Source organism: Phytophthora parasitica (genome assembly GCF_000247585.1).
Source record: "Phytophthora parasitica INRA-310 unplaced genomic scaffold supercont2.1, whole genome shotgun sequence".
NCBI lineage: Eukaryota > Oomycota > Peronosporomycetes > Peronosporales > Peronosporaceae > Phytophthora > Phytophthora nicotianae.
The window spans coordinates 3,633,662-3,650,718 of NW_008634126.1; the positions used below are offsets into that span (position 1 = coordinate 3,633,662).

Below are 17,057 nucleotides of genomic sequence, written 5' to 3' on the forward strand. Positions count from 1 at the left end.
GTCCTGGCGCATGTGGTACGCTGCAGTGTTGATGAGCGTGCTTGAAACATCCTGTATGATGTCGAAGACGGAGTGGCCTGTAGCGGCGTCGCACAGAGCTCAAAGTCGGTGAGGAAGGTACACACGGCTGCGCAGTAGGACGGAGAGTGCAACACGAGGGCTGGTGGAGTATTGTGGGTCGTGAGGGGTGCGTGCTGGCGGCGCGACATGTGGGTGTGGATTTGCGTTTGCGTGGCCTTGTGGTCTAGTGGTATGATTCTCGCTTAGGGTGCGAGAGGTCCCGGATTCGATCTCCGGCAAGGCCCTACTCTTTGTTCGCCTTTTTGGCTACTTGCAACATTCGGTGAGTGGGCTTTGAGTTTGTGTTTAAAGGTGTGGATGGCGCCATAATTTCAAATTGGTTTTGGTAAGGGATACGCCTTACCTCTAATATTTTGGAACCTGTGAGTCGAATGCGGTTTGGAAATCGCCTGCCCCTTACAAACATCAAGTTTACATTGAAAAACTATCCGTACCAGACGTATTTCAGGTCACTTATGAAATTTATTGCTTTTTTGTATGATACCACGACAGGACTAGACATTTCAGGTCACTTTTTATATAGAGTACCTAATACCACGAAAATCTTAGCACTAATCTACCTACACAACAGTCAGACAACGACCCACACGCAGATATCAACAGCTGATGAGGTCTTCTTCCACAAATCGACCGTCTGGCCAGTGTACTTATTTTTCTTCATGGCGGAACGCCCCGCTTTAGTTGCATCTCGTGCCCCTTTCTCTTCTACTCTCTGCTTCGCTTTTTGGACCCTTTTCACATTTCTCTTTCGCCTTCGCTCGCAGCTCCTTCTCCTTTTCTTTCCTCTCCTTCACAACATGACTTGCGGTCGCACGCTCTGCCTTCCGTCTATTTGCTTCAGCTACGGCTTCCTCTTTAGCCTTCTCGGCAGCAACTAACATGTCGTAATGAAGCAAGTCGCCATTAGTGTACCTGTCGTCAATCCACTTGCTCCGTGTCCGCTTCTGAGGACGTGGTTTTTTTTATAAAACTCGACAGAAGCTTGACAGCATTGAGAGCGTCGGTGTTGAGATTGAGCTCACGCAGAACACGTTTTTGACGTTCGGAGACTTCTAACAGCTTCAAAGGTGGTGTCTTTTGCCCCTTGATAATACCAACGTGCGGTAGCGTCTAGCGATTTATGACAGGCTTGTTACGGATAATTCCCTGCAGCATCACATCTAGTGGTAGCGGGAAAATACCTGCCTTTTTGAAGCCATTTTAAAGTTATCTTTGCTGCATGCTTTTATCAATGGTTTGCACGCGACTTCTGCCACATCGTCCTTTATTGGTAGTCTGCGATTACTCTCACGAGGAAAACGTTTGAGTGCATTTTCACAGTAACGCTTGAAAGGGCCAAAAACTGACACGTCCAAAGATATAAGAAATGCAATGTGTGAGCGGGTAAAACAAAAATATGAAACCCGAGCTCAGCTCCATACTTCACCGTATCAAGTTGAAAGTGGGCAAAATGCCCGTCCAGTAGCCAACTGGGGCCGCTTGGGTGGTAGACAGCAGACAAACCATTTAAACCAGTGAAAATGAATATGTCGTTTCTGTTGAAGCTCTCGCTCATGGCATGACGAGCTCCTTTCTCTGCTTTCCCCATCCAGTGGTTTTTGTGCTTTTTTGTGCTTGCCCATGAAGATGTACGCCAGCAGGGTTCGCTTGCCGGGCACTGTCACACACGCTCTTTGGCGCGCAGTATCTACTGCTTCTCCAAATTACTTCACTCACTGGGTTGTTATTCATATCACAGATAGGTGAGTTTCATCCAATAATCTTCAAGAAAATTTACTGGGTGACTGGGTTATGATGTTGTTCACGGTCACCACAGTCAATGTAACGGGGTACGAACCCCAGTGTACCCAAGTTACATGAAGAGTGACCTGTCACTCTTGTAATACCTGGTACATGGTACCAGAGGCTCTAGAAGCCAATCATTGCATATCTACATAGGTTTACTATAGGTGACTTATAGTTTGTATTAGAAACCAAGCTAAGCTTACCTATAAATACAGTCAGTCTTAAAGGTACCCTTAATTGAGCCCTCAGACCAGGGACACGTGAACGGTCGTTCACTTAGAGTTTGTATAATCTTGGAAGCCTACTTCCTCAGCGCAAGGTGCTGTGTGACCCCGTCACAGTCAACATTATTCTGTGTTTTTTTATGTCCACCGGATATTGTGTACAACAGGTCTATCAACCTATTTTTAGCAGCAAGTGGCGCATTCATTTACATATGAATACACATGCATACGTTTAAAGAGGGATACAACCAGCTTTTTTGTGATATTTGCAATGATATTTGAGATAAAAGGTTAACCAATTTATTCTTCCTCTGGTCGGAAATGATCACGCGAAGTTAGTATGATAGGTCAATAGTTCTGTTATCCGCTAAAAACTTACTATGCGATTTATATAAATTTGTAGATCACATTAACTGTCTTTTATGATGATGTTAACCCTTTCGCGAACGGGTACTTTTGACCTGGCTATATTATAGTATAGAAGGTCAAGTCATTAGGCCATCAAAGAAGGAATTTTCCCCCTTTCATAAACTACGGTACTACAGCAAATCTTCTGCAAATCCTTGTAGTTCAAGTAGAAAGGGCGAATCCGCCTCGTCCAACACACAAAAATAATGACAGGGGGCATTTTGCCCCCTGTCGTGGGTGACACGAGCGGTACTCAAGGATACGCCCTCCAAATGGGGGAACAATGCCCCCATTGACCACGAAAGGGTTAAATTGAATAGCAGTGCACTGCCACGGTTCGAAGACTTAAGTAGCGCGACAGCAGACTCATACAGCTCTTTGCTACATGGCAAACTAACAGTAAGTTGTTTCGCTCTCCGGAGCGTTGTTTTCCCCAAGTGTGGTAGCTTGTACAGGTTGCCTCCTTTTTCTCGTAAAATCTCCTGCATATATGCCTGTAAGTTCAAAACAAATATCATCTATTGTGTCAGTCTTCAGCTCCCGAAAAGCGCCCACAAACGACGCTATGAGAGCGATGATACCCTTTCTTGGTATTCGATTCTTAATACTTTGCATGGAGGCGAACAGACCCAGGGCTAAACAGTTGGGGGGGGGCTGGCACAGTAGCTTGATGTTCCATCCTCCTTCAGTTCCGGCCTTCATTACATCCGGGTCTGTTAGCGCTACGTGTGGTTTTGCATTGTCTTGTTGTACGAATATGATTTCACGACGATCCTTCCTTGGCCAATTTGATTTGATCGCTGGGAATACTTTCGTCAGAATGTATTCCTTGTATACTTCCCGGCAGACTGTATCGATATTACGAGTGCAAATAGTCCCTTTGTCTCTTTTTTTTTGCTTCGCCGCTTCGCCTCGTACTGTTCCGTGAAAGACCATATCCCAACTTTGCCATCCCAACGCTGCTTTCGGTGAGGATCGTACCTAAAATTAAAAATAAAATGTTAACGGTTTTCATTTTCCAAAAAACTAAAAATATAGAGGCTTACATTGGCCGTGCAAGTGCAGTTAAAACATCGTCTTTGGAACGATTCGCTTGCTCTTCCATGCACGTGCAGGTAGTTCTTCGCCGTCGAAAACGAGGTATGAGCGTCTGTTGCGGTCTGCGTAAAACCACTTCTCATCTACATGCACTAGATTGTGCATAGGCTCGAACTGCAAGATAGATTTGTCGATAAACGACAACGCGTGCTCTACGTGCCGTATCTTGTTATCATTCGTTAGTGCCGGCTTGATAAACGTGGTTCGTCGCGTTACAATCCCCTCATTCACTGCCTGTCTTATCAGATGCCTGGAGAGACCGCCGCCACACATCGTTTAACCACTCTATCCTCGATGGGAACACTCTTCAGTTTGTCACGTACTTCGTCTCGATTCTTCCGCTTTCTGCCGCTGTTCTTCTTAATCCGGCTAAGCCACTCCCCCCCCCACGACGACACCAGCCGTCACTGCAGAGCTGTACCGCTTCCAAATTAACCTCACGGTGTCCGAATGTCGGCTCATTAGAACACCAACTTTAGCAAACGCTCCACGGGGTACTTCTCCATTGTTGCTGATCTTTAGAAGCTCGTCAATGACGGTTTTGCGCTCGGTGTCGGTAAGGTTGGACTTCGGTATGCTTGTAGAGGGAGACGCAGCGTAGCGCAGGCGTGGCGGGTCGCACTCCAGGCGAGGCTGGAGACCTTAAGAGTTAGAAATGAAATGGCAGAGGCTACAGTAGTTCGTTCAGCGCAAAACTAGTGGCTAGAAAAAGAGAAGATGCGGGGCTTTCGTTTTGTCCAATCAGATGCTGTAACTGTTAAATAGAGCTGAAGCAATTGGTAGTCGGTTTCGCGTGATCATTTCCAACCAGAGGAAGTAGAAGATAGTAGAAACCATACACGATTCATGAGTAAAACTCTTTTTGAAACAATGTTGCTTGTTTCAAACGAGTTTTTACTCATGAATCGTATAAGAAGTATAAGTTTTTCTATAGGTCGCGTGCCGTCCATGGCGAAACTCTGGATTTGGATTTAAATCCAGAAAATATTGATCGTATTAGTGTTATTTAATACAATGGCGTGAACAACTCTCACAAAATGTGGTTGATTCATAAATCTGGGTTGAATCGCCCAAACAATTATCAACAGAGGCCGAAGAGAAATTCTTTGAAGTTAGAAACTCGTTTACTTCAAGACAAATAGAAGAGCAGCAATCTGCGTCATATATCCGTCACGGTTCAACTCCCGACTCGGAGTATTGTGGCACAAGAGAGCTCCGGTCTGAAGGACCGGTTCTCCTCATTTTCATGCAACAGGATTAGTCGATTAAACAACCTTGCCAGCAAGGGAGTCCAATACGGCGTCAAAAATATACAGGACTGTCTTTTCGTAGTTCTCGATCACAATTTCGGTGGTCTGCCCAACGGCCTTAGCCGAATCGATGAAGGGATCGCTGCTGTCTGCGAGAGTTGGGGACATTCGAACACAAGCACGAAAGATCGTAGCATTCTGAGGGTCTTCCTCTGCTGGCTCGAACACGCACCTATCATTGTTACACAAGCATAACCTGTGAGCTCTCAGCTAATTAATCCTACTAAAGTTGACGCACCATCCTTTTTGGTGAACACGCATGGAGATATCATCGTGCGAACACAGCCCGTCACACTCCCACACGAATTTCAGCTTATTCGACTCGTAGTACCTTCGAACTGCGATATTGCCCAAAGATTGCCTGGAACCAGAGGGGTTAGTTACCGTGCAATGCCCAAACATTTCGTTGCCTTGATTTTGAAGGGCCTGTCACACAGTTGACTAGCGTGAATAGATATAGCAGCCTGAATTACTACCACTTCGTACCATCTGAAAGTCTTTGTGACCGTTTGAGCTTGATAGAAAGTCCCAGGCTTGATCTCCGATCCTCACGATACTAAAAGGTATCAGTCGGCTCTCCACAAACTGCAGACATATTCGCGGCCCGCAGCCGCCGGTAGTCTCCATTTCCATATTCATTTTTCTCTTGCCCACAAGACTAGGTGCTGGCATGCTGGGTTGATGCAGCAATAAGTTGCCAACACCACTGCTGTACGAAGACGAAATATTCCTGAAGAGCTCTCTGTACAGATCCTTCGACGTTGGCGATTCACATCGCGTCGTTCCGTTCAGCGTAGAGCATTCTGATGCAATCCCCAATTTCTAAAGTATCCGTTCATCACATCACAATAGGTATTAAGCACCGCAACAGAAAACATGAATCGCCACTATGGCTTACACTTAAATCGGGGGTCTTATCCAACGCCCGCTGCATTGCCTTGACCGACTTGACCTGCTCCCTTACAAGCTGCCGCAGTCGAGCGTTTTCACCCACAGCCCGTTGTCGCTCGGTCATGAGCTGGTTAGAAATGTGTTTCCAAGTGTGGTTGACATCTGGTTGTTCCTCGTTCGACGCCCTGTTCAGCATATGAAGTTTCTTCTCAAGCTCCACTGCCACTGCTCGAAGATGGTCCAGCTCGTGTTTGCGGCGCTTCCGCTTGGGCTTTACACCAGACGGCGCTGGCATCTCTGTACAGGCAGTAGCGCCCACTTTGCGCTTGCTCTTAGTGGCCAGAGCTGGAAGTGAAGATGCGGAGCTAGTACTTTCAGACTGGCTGCCATCAGAGGCCCTCAGGACTCCCACGTCGTCACCCGACCCGAACGAATCCATGAAGTCCTCAAAGGCCTGCTCCGACGACAGCACGTCCTCACTCAGCACAACATTGACTGAAGGTCCTGGAGCTTCGTCTCTCACGCTATCCGCGTCGATCCCTGTGAGCACGTCCAGAAGCTCCGCCTCCGAGAAGAGTGGCGGGGCAACCATGTTTTGTGGCATTTTTAACTGTTTCTTAAGAATGCTGGTCAGTTTAATTGCCCCCAATAGCCGATATCGATAATAAGAGGAAGCAACGTTGAAGTGACTGCATTTTCTAATGGTACGCTAGCCCCGTAAAGATTTTCCAGGCCTTCTTTTTAATATTTTTTCGAAGCTGACAGACACGAGCTTGTTTTATATGACTTGGAGGCACATGTGGAGGTCGTCATTATTATCCGTCTTAATTTCAGTTCTCACCTTCTTGATTCCATCAAGACGCGGACTTGAGGGTTTACTCTGGCGCTGTTTTACAGTATCGACAGATTATGGAAACGATCTTAGTACAGTTCACTGCATTGACGAGGAGCATCGGTACTCTCCCCGACTTTTGCGTGTACGTCGTAGAACTCACTGCAGTCTACCGTCATAGTGCGTTGCGTAGTAGCGAAAGGAGTGGTTGAAACGCCACAAGTATTAATGCTGGAACCCTCTCCAGACAACGCTGTAGTGTTGTAAATACTGTTACTTGTTCGCGAACTAGACCCCCAAGCTTAATACCACGAATAATAGGGTAAGAGCGTTCTTCACCGTCGATTTCTGTCTCTCCTCAGCAATCGATTGGATGCACTTCCAAGAGTAGACATCAGAAGTGTGGCTGTATGTTTGATTCATCCCCTTAAGCTTCTTCTCCAGTTCAGCTGCAACTGCGTGGAGGTAGTCGACCACCTGCTTCCACGTCGTCCGACAGCATTTATGTCGTTGCGTTGCTGCGGATAACGATGCACTTTAGTGTCTAACACACTCGGTAATTGCACGTGGACACCAAACGCGATTCCTAGGTGGAAGCGATTTTAGGATGCTGATACACACTGTCAGGTGCCACTAAATTGGTACATTTCGATTTCCCCCAACTCCTCTCATTACACTTGGAATTTGTATGCCGCCCCTTCCTTCAGAGTCTGACACGCGGGCAAACACTCAAACAATCTCCGATTGATTCCAAGCAGCAGTCGCTATGAGCATGCTGAACCGCTTCTCGAGCGCCGTGCAGACGGCTGTGTCCGGCGCGGCGTCGGCCGCCGTCTCAGGCGCACAGAACCTGCAGGGCATGCTGAGCGAGGAGTATCTAAAGCACTACGAGACGCCCAAAGACTGCACCGCATCTGGCGGCCACGAGCTGTCGTGGAAGATTTTCCCGGCCGTGCACCGTAAAACCAACCACGAATACAGCGTGTTCCTCTTCGACAAGGAAGACCTCAAGAAACTCAAGAGCAAGGAGGCACAGGACCGCGTGCTGGAAATCTTGCGCCAAGAGATGAAGACGCTGCGTGTGTTGCGTCATCCGCATGTGCTCAAAGTAGAGGAGGTTTTCGAGGAGAGCCGCCGCTCGCTGTGCTTCGTCACAGAGCGCGTCACGTGCTCACTAGCCAACGCCTGCAAGAACTTCACGAACATCGCTAACGTCACGCCTGAGGTGCTGGAGATCGGCCTCACGGAGTTCGAGCTCGCCTGCGGACTCATGCACGTGGGAGAGGCGCTCAGCTTCCTGCATCGTGAAGGACGTCGTGTGCATCTCAGTCTAGGTCCGACCAGTATCTTCATTACGCCCAAGGGCGAGTGGAAACTCGGCGGTATGGGCTTCTGCAGAGTCGTGGAGCCTGGACAGACTTCACGCAGCGAATACTACAGCTTCGACGCTTCAACGGGAGTACGAAATCCAGCCACAGGAGCGATTGAAGGGAGTTGGGAGCCTCCGCTTGAATACTGCGCCCCAGAACTGGTGACGGAGCCACGTCAGTTCGATAGTAAAGCGGATATGTTCTCGCTCGGTTTGCTGGTGTACGAGTTGTTCGTCCCTCCTCGCGCGGATGGCGGACGCAACCCGGTCTTGGACGTACATGACGGCAACAAGATGACTCATGGCTACAAAGTGCAGTCTCTGCACCCGATTTCGTTCCCAACCTCCGTGCCCACTGCACTGCAGAACACCATTCGCTCCTTGCTCTCGCTGGAGCCAGCGAAGCGTCCGGAGGCGCGTGCCTTCCTCGCGTCACCGTTTTTCGATTCGGGTCCGATCAAGACGCTGCGTATGCTGCAAAGTCTCGTGGAACAGGAGCCAGCAGCTCAGGCCAAGTTCCTGACGACGCTGCCTGATGCTATCGATGGCTTCTCGCCGCGTGTATTGCGTGATATGGTCATTCCTGGCCTCCAGTCAGTGGTAATTAACAAGGCTGTGGCTCCATTTGTGATCACGCCGCTGCTGAAGATCGTGGCCAAGGTGGACAAGCAGACTTTCTCATACTCTATCGCGCCTATGATGGTCCCACTGCTCGCTATTACTGAGCCTGTGCAATGTATGCTCATGTTCGTCTCGGAGCTCGAGACTCTCATCCCCAAGGCTGAAGATGGCTACATTCGTGATCACATTGTACCCATGCTATGCCGCGCTCTGGACAGCACTGTGCCCGAAATCTTGGACACAGTGCTAAACAAGATCGTGGACCAAGCCAGTTTGTTCGAGTACCGTATCTTGAAGCAGGTGATCTTGCCGCGTGTGAACAAACTCATCCTGACTCCTCCTCAGCCGTCAGTGAGGATAAACGCGTTGCTGTGGCTGGCCAAGTCGTTCCACGTGTTTGACAAGGATCTGCTGATTGAGAGCGTTCTGCCCACTCTACAACAGACCCTTCATGAAGACAAGACCCCCGCAGCGTGCATGTGCATTCTGGGATGCTACGATAACCTCGGCAAGCATTTGGGTCCGGAGTTCACTGCCAAACTTATTATTCCTGCGGTGGCTCCGCTGCTGTGGGAGCAGACACTGAACAACTCGCAGTTCGACATGGTGTGCGAGAAGATTCAGGACATGCTGAAGGCTGTGATCAGCGAGCGTGACAAGTCGTTCACTTCTCAGAGCTCCGTCAGCTCTGTGACAACAGGAATCACAGCCGCTTCGGGAATGTCCGAAGCCGTTCGCGCTGCAGAGGCCTCGAAGGAACGGGAGTCTGGTGTTGCTGCTGCTAACAAGTTGCTGTCTGAAGAGTATGTCCCCAAGAAGAAACCGGAGCCCGAAGCTGCTCAAAACCAAAGACCCGAGCGATACTCGGATGACCCGTTTTATCTGGGCAACTCGAGCTCGTCCTCTAGCAGCAGAACACAGAGTACCAGAACGGAACGACGGGACTCGGATGGGCGACGCGAGTCTGCAGCAGAGCGAGCTGAATCGTTTTCTGCACGTCGTCGTGCAGGCAAGAAGGGAAGCGCTAGATCCAACCGTCGCGCGGGCAAGAAGGACGATGGAAACGCTGATTTGCTTGGCATTGACGCGAGTGCGACTAAGGTGCGTTCAAAGGATTTGGTGCTGTGTTGTGCAAAATTCTCGTTGCTTACGTGCTGTTGTGCTTTGTTTTTTTTTTCTTACACAGTCGTCGCCCAAGTCGAACGATCTGCTCGATACAGGAAATCTGCTCACTGCTCTACCTCCTGCGCCAGCTCCAGGCTCTAGTGGTGGCGGTAGCACCATGTTTAATGGCATGAGCATGGGCATAAGTGGTGGTGTTCAGTCCGGAGCACCGACATACACCAGCCAGAACACAATGGGGATGCAGGCGAACCCGATGGCCCAGCAGCAAGGAATGGTGCCTTATGGCCAGAATATGGGCAACGGAATGATGAACCACCAGCAGCAGCAGTACAACCCAGGCATGATGCAGATGACTCCGTACGGAATGCAGCAACAAGCGCCTCTTAGTGGAGGAGGCTACGGTCAAAACAACATGGGCCTGGCCGGTCCCGGCCAGATGCTGCAGATTCAAGCTCCCGGTTACGATCCGTACGCACCTCAACAGCAAAGTGGAGACAAGTTTAGCGCCTTCGACGGGCTGTAGGCAGCATTTTGATTCATTTTCGTGTTTGTAGAAGCTAGGGACTCGATGCAGCGCATAACGTTGTGAATGAAACTGTGTTCAAGGGCGATATTTGTACGAAAAATAAAGTTTTGTTCAGGCAATTCAACGTAGTTTAATGATCATAAGATAGAAATGGTGAAATTTCCTCAAACGTTTCCATTGTTAATTAGAAACAAGTGCATGTGCTAATGTTTTCAAGGATGTGAACCAAGAATCCAAGTGCAGCAGCAACCAACTTAGAGAGCGTGGCCGTACTTGGCAAGCGTGGGCTTGAGCTCCTTGTTGTCGGCGAACACCTTGGACTCGGCCTCGGCAAGACGCTTCTGCTGGGCGACCTTCTTCTTGTAGAAGGCGTCCGACTTGAGCATACGCTTGGCCTCGAGGCGCTTGACCAGCTCGGCGTGACGCCAGCCGACCTCCGAGGCGAGGTCACCAAGGACGGTGTAGCGGCGGTTGGCCTTCAGGCGAAGCACACGCAGAGCGGCAGGGATGACCATGCGCTTCTGCTTGTCGTACGGCGACGGGATGCCGTCGAACGTCTGCAATCAATGGATTAACGCCATGTGAGACTCCAGTATCAAATCAAACTAACTGAAGAGCGACGAGTTCGTACCTTAAGACGCTGCAGGGCGGCGGCACCACGGGCCGTCTTGTGCGGCAGCATGCCACGGATCGTGCGCCACAGCATGCGCGACGGGGCACGGTAGTGGATGGGGCCCTTCTTGGGGTTGGTGGCCGTACGCTTGTTCAAGAACTGGAAGAACTTGACTTTGTTGCGCACGTCTATTGTATACGTGGAAGCAAGAGCAGATCACATCAGTAATCCGTTCTCAAACCACACAGACGGCATGACACACCGCTGCTTCACTACAACAACATCCAGAGATGTTCTGCAGCTCGGCAGGGTGCCTGCACGCAGCGACTTTTGCATGTTTGGGGAGGTTTGCAGCGATTGCATCCGCTTGTTTCCTCATCTGCAGCGCCTCTCGATCGCAAATTTCTTGAGTCTTCGCTTCCTTCACTTCGCTGGCTACTCAACGCTAAGCATTATATCGACCATCACGTTCCACATCTTCACGCTTCACCTCTTAGTAAAATCCAACGCGGAACGCAGCGGCGCAGCAGCCGAAGATCCAGACAGATGACGAACGACACGAATCGCGACCTCAGCGAGTCGTTGCAGATAGCGGGCGGAAATTGAAACACACTCGACTGGCAGCACTCCTTGCCACACTCAAAAAATCTCTACGAAGCGAGACACTCTGCTTCACTGCACTACGCGACAGGTCCAGATAGTCCAGTATGCACACAGACGCCTATAGGCACCAAAATGCTGGACGCGTGTGCGACTGACAATTTATACTGGACCTGTCTGTCTCTGGAATACAATATTACAAGTCAGGGGGGAATACTTACGCGAGCCGGAGATCTCAAGCTGCTCGCAACGCACAGCAACGACGTGCTGGCCCTGCAGGAGCTCCTTGGCAATCAGGGAGGCCAGACGGCCCACCAGGTGGCCACGGCAGTCGACAACGATCGGCTTCTCAAACACCATTTTTGCTTCGAGGTTTCACCGGGGAAGAAAGAGGAAATGGTGGAGCATGGGAAGCTTTGGGGCCTACGAACCACCCGCCTCCAATCACTATCGCTGGCCAATCGCTGACTCGATCCGATTTTCTGCGAATCACAAGACATTTTTCACAAATGTGGGCCACATATCTGTACCTCCAAGTATACAGATGCTTTTTGTATACATCAGGCAATGATGGTGGATGAAGAGCTACCTAGACACCCGGTGCGCTTGTTTAACGTGAGTCTTTGACGATACATCCATGTTGGAGCTATGCGTGTGATCTGAGTATGTGTGGCTGCTGCTGTTGTGTCCGCCCCCTGGAAGTAGGGCAATGCCGACGCCGAAATAGTGACGGATCCCGAGAGTGTGGCGATAGCGACAGCATTCAAGAAAAAGTCGCTACAGAAGTGGGAGGAAGCCAAGAAGTTGCGCAATGACCCGGCGTTGGGAGAGTTAGAAAAAGCTGCACAACAAGCCAAGCGGAAGCTCAGCTCGTCAGGCGGTTCGGGCAGCCTTAGCCGCTCCATCGGTCCGGACTCTGAGTCACCGATGGCATTTAGACAGCGTTCGCAACAGTCGTGGCGCAAGCAGCACCAGGAGTTGGTGGACGAAGCTGGGAACATTGGCGAAGGTATAGCTTCTCTGCTTGGGAAGGATACCAGTACGGAAGCCAGCCTCGTTGAAAGGCTGCTTCAGAAAGGTTACGGTCTGGGCTCCAGCCAGGTCAAAGCGGATGCAACGCAATCTAGTGTTTCCACTTGGAGCTTCGGCAGTGCTGCGAAAGACAGCGGGTCCTCATTGTCGCCTCAAGAATCTTTTAAGGACCGGCTGGTGAAGTTTTACACCAAATACAACCCGTCCAAGCTAAATTCAGTGGATCGCACGTTGGAGACGTACAGCGGTCGAGAAGAAGAGCTGTTTCAGAAGCTCCATGAGCGCTATGTGTCAGTCGCTAGTCTGAAAGAACGCAAGAAGAGGTTCATCACGAAGGCAACCGACCCCACTGTTTACTTGGACATCTCAATTGCTGGAGCTCCAGCGGGCAGGATCGTCATGCGTCTGCTGAAGGACGAAATCCCGCTCGCTTCGGAGAACTTCCGCTGCCTATGCACAGGAGAAAAGGTGGATGTTAGATGTTGTAGAATCTTGGATTGGTGGTGGCTAACGCAATAATCTTTTCATGTGTGTGTAGGGTGGAATTCTTACATTCAAGGGCTGCAAGTTTCACCGCATCATTAAGAACTTCGTTGTCCAAGGCGGAGGTTAGCATCCAAGTCTCTAACTCATACAGATATGCGTGTGCTGACACTTTATACTGTGATTATGCGCAGACTTCACCACTGGGGACGGAACTGGTGGTCAGAGCATTTACCGCGGCACTCCACATGGTGATCTCTGGGGAAATTTTAAAGATGAAAAATTTCTTCCCCACGACGACGTAGGACTACTATCGATGGCCAATGCTGGCAAGAATACAAATGGCTCGCAGGTACGCATTGTACTCAAGCTAAAGTATGGTTTCAAGCCAGGTAGTTGTGTAAAATTCATTTTGTTGCCTGACCATGAGCAGTTCTTCATCACGACGAAGGCAGGCCTCAAGAATCTCGATGGGAAGCACGTGGTATTCGGTGAGGTCATTGAAGGTCTCGATGTTGTGGACGCGATGCAGAATGTGAAGGTGAGCAATGGCAATAGTCGCCCCCTTCCTGAGAATGAAGTCGCAATTGTGGATTGCGGCGAGCTGTAAAGCAGTACAAAATGAATTCAAGGTTCTGTCTTTTTAGAAAAGCAAATGTGCCAGATCCTTTTTCACCACAATTTTGTGCTTCCCGCTTCCGTCTGTATGGCTGTTTTGGTGAGTATCGTTCATGAATGCACCACCTACTCGAACTCGAGATTTGTGAAAACCACTGGAAAGCTCAGCACGCTTCGCTGAGGACGAGCGCACAGATACCGATGACGGCTGACGGATTTTACAGTGGGTACCTCCCCCATACGCTGCAGCTCGTAACGTGTTGACATCGATTTCATTCTCGTTAGTGGCATACACTGTGCTCGGGTGGTTTTCAGTGGCGTGTCGAGCCCGAATAGAATCATCTTTCAGGCTTCGTTCATTGTGTGAGGTCTGTTCGCCACCTTCGCGTACAGATACAGCCGAGTTACTGACATTTGACAATCGTCGATCGAGCTTTTCCAAAGATTGGAGCAGTCGCTGCTCTTCAGCAGTGGTAGAACCAATTTCTTCAAGATCTCCATCGCAATTATTTGTCTTTTCTTTCTTGAAAGAGATCGAGCTGCTCCGCTTCGGTACGTCACGAATTGGAGATCGTGTAGAGTGCGGCAATGTCTCCTTTTTTGATGCGTCTGGAGGGCTGAAACAATGTCCAGACGTTAGCGTTTTATGCTGCCACTTAGTAGTTGGACCGTTGGAACCCACTGCCGACATCGGTGCTTGCAAATATCCTCCTGATGCAACAGCACGCAGACCCTGCAGCTGGCGACGTTGTTGCACAAGCTTCGGTATTCTTGAGGGTTTGCAAGTAGGATTGTTTTTTAGCAGTGCATTAGACGACTTCTGGTTGCTGTCACCGTTATATGTCGGACCCTTGCCTAGTAATTTTGAATGCGTTGCTTGTGATTTAGTGCGGTCACTATGCATTGTTTCGGCCTGACGTGATGATCTACTCGATGTCGCCACCGACATGGAGAGATCAAGACTGTCTGTTACTCTAAGCTTCCGTGCCCTCCCTCTGCTTTTATCTTTCTGTGCCTGCGAATACGACGTCACCACTTTATCCTCGTCACTGGGCAATGAGCTAGTGCTGCTAGATTGATAGCCGTCATTGCAGTCTGCATCCGACCCGCCACTCGAAAGATCAGCCGGTGCCAATTCAAATCCACAAGTGATTTCTCGTTCTGATAATTGTTGTTTCTCCAATTCGTCGGCCTTTCGGTTGTGCCATTTCTCCCTCCTGGCCTTCATGGCTTCCAACCGCGCCGTCACACCCTCCAAGTCGTAGTCGTCCGCCAGGTTGCTACGTTGCGTCGGCTCAACACGAGAATGGTAGTGTGACGTTTCGGCTTTTGCCAAGTCTCACTTCAACGTGTGCGATCAGTTTAGAGAGGTGCAGACTTTTGATCAGTCACACAACAGGAAAAATCTTTTGGCGTCCCTTTTTCAGCCAATCCTGTCATTCAGTTCCCTGCTAAAGTTGCGCAAACGCTTGCGCAACCATATTTAGGTTGCGCCCTGCACCACCAGCATCAGCAGCTCTCAGCCCCAAGCACCTCCATCGGCGCTCACTCTTCGATCCGACCGCTCATAGCTTTTAAGACCGCAAGATGCTGAGCAAGACCATGCAGCGTACGGGCGCCTCCTCGCCCATGCGCAAGACGCTGCTACAGCGAACCTTTGCCACCTCCGGAGGCGACAGCCCCAAGGCCGCTGATGGTGTGCGTATCAACCGCTACAGCGCCACTGTCACGCAGCCCAAGGCTCGTGGCGCCTCGCAGGCCATGCTGTACGCCACTGGCATGACTGAGGAAGACATGGACAAACCCCAGGTGGGTATCGCCTCCATGTGGTGGGAGGGCAACCCGTGCAACATGCACCTGCTGGATCTTGCCGGCGAGGTGAAGAAGGGCGTGAACGCCGCTGGTCTCGTGGGTCTGCGTTTCAACACAATCGGTGTGAGCGACGGCATCAGTATGGGCACTGATGGCATGAGCTACAGTCTGCAGTCGCGTGACCTGATCGCCGACTCGATCGAGACGGTTATGGGCGGCCAATGGTACGACGCGAACATTTGTATCCCCGGTTGCGACAAGAACATGCCTGGGTGTGTGATTGCTATGGCTCGTGTGAACCGTCCGTCGTTGATGGTGTACGGTGGTACAATCCGTGCTGGCTGCAGCTCTAAGGGTGAGACCCTGGATGTCGTCTCGGCCTTCCAGGCGTACGGTGAGTACATTGCCGGTCGTATCACGGAAGAGGAGCGTCACGATATCATTCGTCACGCTTGCCCTGGTGCTGGCGCGTGCGGTGGTATGTACACGGCCAACACGATGGCTACGGCTATCGAGACGCTGGGTCTGAGTCTGCCGTTCTCGTCCAGTTTCCCTGCTGACTCGCCTGAGAAGCAGAGCGAGTGCCACCAAGCCGGTGAGGCGATTAAGGTGCTTCTGGAGAAGGATATTAAGCCTCTTGACATTCTGAGCCGCGAGGCGTTCGAGAACGCTATTACAGTTACCATGGCTCTGGGTGGCTCCACCAACGCCGTGCTCCACTTGATCGCTATTGCTCGCGCCGCGAACATCCCGCTTTCCATTAACGACTTCGAGAGGATCAGTGAGCGCGTGCCGTTCCTAGCTGACCTCAAGCCCAGTGGTAAGTTCGTGATGGAGGACATCCACCGCGTGGGTGGCACTCCTGCCGTGCTGAAGTACCTGATGAACCAGGGCTACATTAACGGCGACTGCCTCACTGTGACGGGCAAGACGCTGGCGGAGAACCTTGAGAAGGTGGCTGATCTCTCGGACAACCACGAGATCATCTACCCTGTGGACCGTCCGCTGAAGTCTAGCGGCCATCTGCGTATCCTGCGTGGTGACTTGGCTCCAGAGGGTTCGGTTGCCAAGATTACCGGTAAGGAGGGTCTTGTCTTCACCGGTACGGCTAAGGTGTACGACTGCGAGGAGGACATGATGGCTGGTCTGGAGAAGGGCGAGATCACGAAGGGAAGCGTCGTCATCATCCGATACGAAGGCCCCAAGGGCGGCCCTGGCATGCCGGAGATGCGTAAGTCTTGTATCTTCTGGCCTGATGATTGAGTTGTTTTGATTCTGACGTTGTATCTTTGTTTTTGATGTTGCAGTTGCTCCTACGTCGGCGATCATGGGAGCTGGTCTTGGTAAGGATGTTGCCATGCTCACGGACGGCCGATTCTCCGGAGGCTCGCACGGTTTCATCATTGGTCACATCACTCCTGAGGCCCAAGTTGGTGGCCCCATTGCTCTGGTAAAGAACGGTGACAAGATCACGGTCGACGCGGAGAAGAACCGCATCGATCTGGTGGACGTGACTGCTGAGGAGCTGGCTGAGCGTAAGAAGGAGTGGGTTGCTCCTCCTCTCAAGGCCACTCGTGGTACGCTGTACAAGTTCATCAAGAACGTCAAGTCTGCTTCAGAGGGCTGCGT

At 50.7% G+C, this 17,057-nt stretch overlaps 6 protein-coding genes and 1 non-coding gene across 15 annotated transcripts in view; 4 read left to right on the forward strand and 3 right to left on the reverse strand.

The window, feature by feature from the left end:
- The first annotated feature begins 233 nt into the window (after positions 1 to 233).
- PPTG_20505 lies at positions 234 to 305 on the forward strand. Its single transcript has one exon. It is a non-coding gene; the product is annotated as a tRNA-Pro (tRNA).
- A 4,375-nt stretch (positions 306 to 4,680) lies between these two features.
- On the reverse strand, positions 4,681 to 6,450 carry PPTG_00986 (hypothetical protein). 6 transcript variants are annotated; one of them, XM_008892572.1, is made up of 4 exons: positions 5,805 to 6,450; positions 5,393 to 5,728; positions 5,145 to 5,267; positions 4,681 to 5,078 (listed from the first exon to the last, which is right to left on the reverse strand). In XM_008892572.1, the coding sequence occupies exons 1-3, from the start codon at positions 6,399 to 6,401 to the stop codon at positions 5,220 to 5,222; spliced, it is 981 nt and encodes a 326-aa protein (XP_008890820.1). In that variant the 5' UTR covers positions 6,402 to 6,450; the 3' UTR covers positions 4,681 to 5,078; positions 5,145 to 5,219. The 6 variants fall into 6 exon arrangements, with proteins under 6 accessions (XP_008890820.1, XP_008890818.1, XP_008890819.1 ...); XM_008892570.1 differs by having other exon boundaries at positions 5,145 to 5,332; XM_008892571.1 differs by having other exon boundaries at positions 5,145 to 5,347.
- Positions 6,451 to 7,199: 749 nt separating this feature from the next.
- PPTG_00987 (SCY1 protein kinase) lies at positions 7,200 to 10,388 on the forward strand. Its single transcript, XM_008892576.1, has 3 exons — positions 7,200 to 7,256; positions 7,337 to 9,720; positions 9,806 to 10,388. Exons 2-3 carry the CDS (start codon positions 7,396 to 7,398, stop codon positions 10,265 to 10,267), a joined length of 2,787 nt encoding a protein of 928 aa, XP_008890824.1. The 5' UTR covers positions 7,200 to 7,256; positions 7,337 to 7,395; the 3' UTR covers positions 10,268 to 10,388.
- Positions 10,389 to 10,415: 27 nt separating this feature from the next.
- Positions 10,416 to 11,941, reverse strand: PPTG_00988 (ribosomal protein L13). Its single transcript, XM_008892577.1, has 3 exons — positions 11,705 to 11,941; positions 10,902 to 11,071; positions 10,416 to 10,827 (listed from the first exon to the last, which is right to left on the reverse strand). Exons 1-3 carry the CDS (start codon positions 11,841 to 11,843, stop codon positions 10,525 to 10,527), a joined length of 612 nt encoding a protein of 203 aa, XP_008890825.1. The 5' UTR covers positions 11,844 to 11,941; the 3' UTR covers positions 10,416 to 10,524.
- A 59-nt stretch (positions 11,942 to 12,000) lies between these two features.
- Positions 12,001 to 13,719, forward strand: PPTG_00989 (hypothetical protein). 4 transcript variants are annotated; one of them, XM_008892581.1, is made up of 5 exons: positions 12,001 to 12,098; positions 12,189 to 12,983; positions 13,054 to 13,123; positions 13,193 to 13,350; positions 13,432 to 13,709. In XM_008892581.1, exons 1-5 carry the CDS (start codon positions 12,051 to 12,053, stop codon positions 13,606 to 13,608), a joined length of 1,248 nt encoding a protein of 415 aa, XP_008890829.1. In that variant the 5' UTR covers positions 12,001 to 12,050; the 3' UTR covers positions 13,609 to 13,709. The 4 variants fall into 4 exon arrangements, with proteins under 4 accessions (XP_008890829.1, XP_008890828.1, XP_008890826.1 ...); XM_008892580.1 differs by having other exon boundaries at positions 12,001 to 12,983; positions 13,432 to 13,719; XM_008892578.1 differs by having other exon boundaries at positions 13,193 to 13,709.
- On the reverse strand, positions 13,618 to 16,166 carry PPTG_00990 (hypothetical protein). The gene has a single exon (XM_008892582.1). The coding sequence runs from the start codon at positions 14,842 to 14,844 to the stop codon at positions 13,642 to 13,644; it is 1,203 nt and encodes a 400-aa protein (XP_008890830.1). The 5' UTR covers positions 14,845 to 16,166; the 3' UTR covers positions 13,618 to 13,641.
- The window catches only part of PPTG_00991 (dihydroxy-acid dehydratase), a 4,317-nt gene continuing 2,332 nt past the window's right edge, over positions 15,073 to 17,057 (forward strand). Inside the window, exons 1-2 of the mRNA XM_008892583.1 lie at positions 15,073 to 16,659; positions 16,736 to 16,995. Of these exons, the coding sequence (XP_008890831.1) occupies positions 15,204 to 16,659; positions 16,736 to 16,995 (1,716 nt within the window). The 5' untranslated portion in view covers positions 15,073 to 15,203. The remainder of the gene's footprint in view (positions 16,660 to 16,735; positions 16,996 to 17,057) is intronic.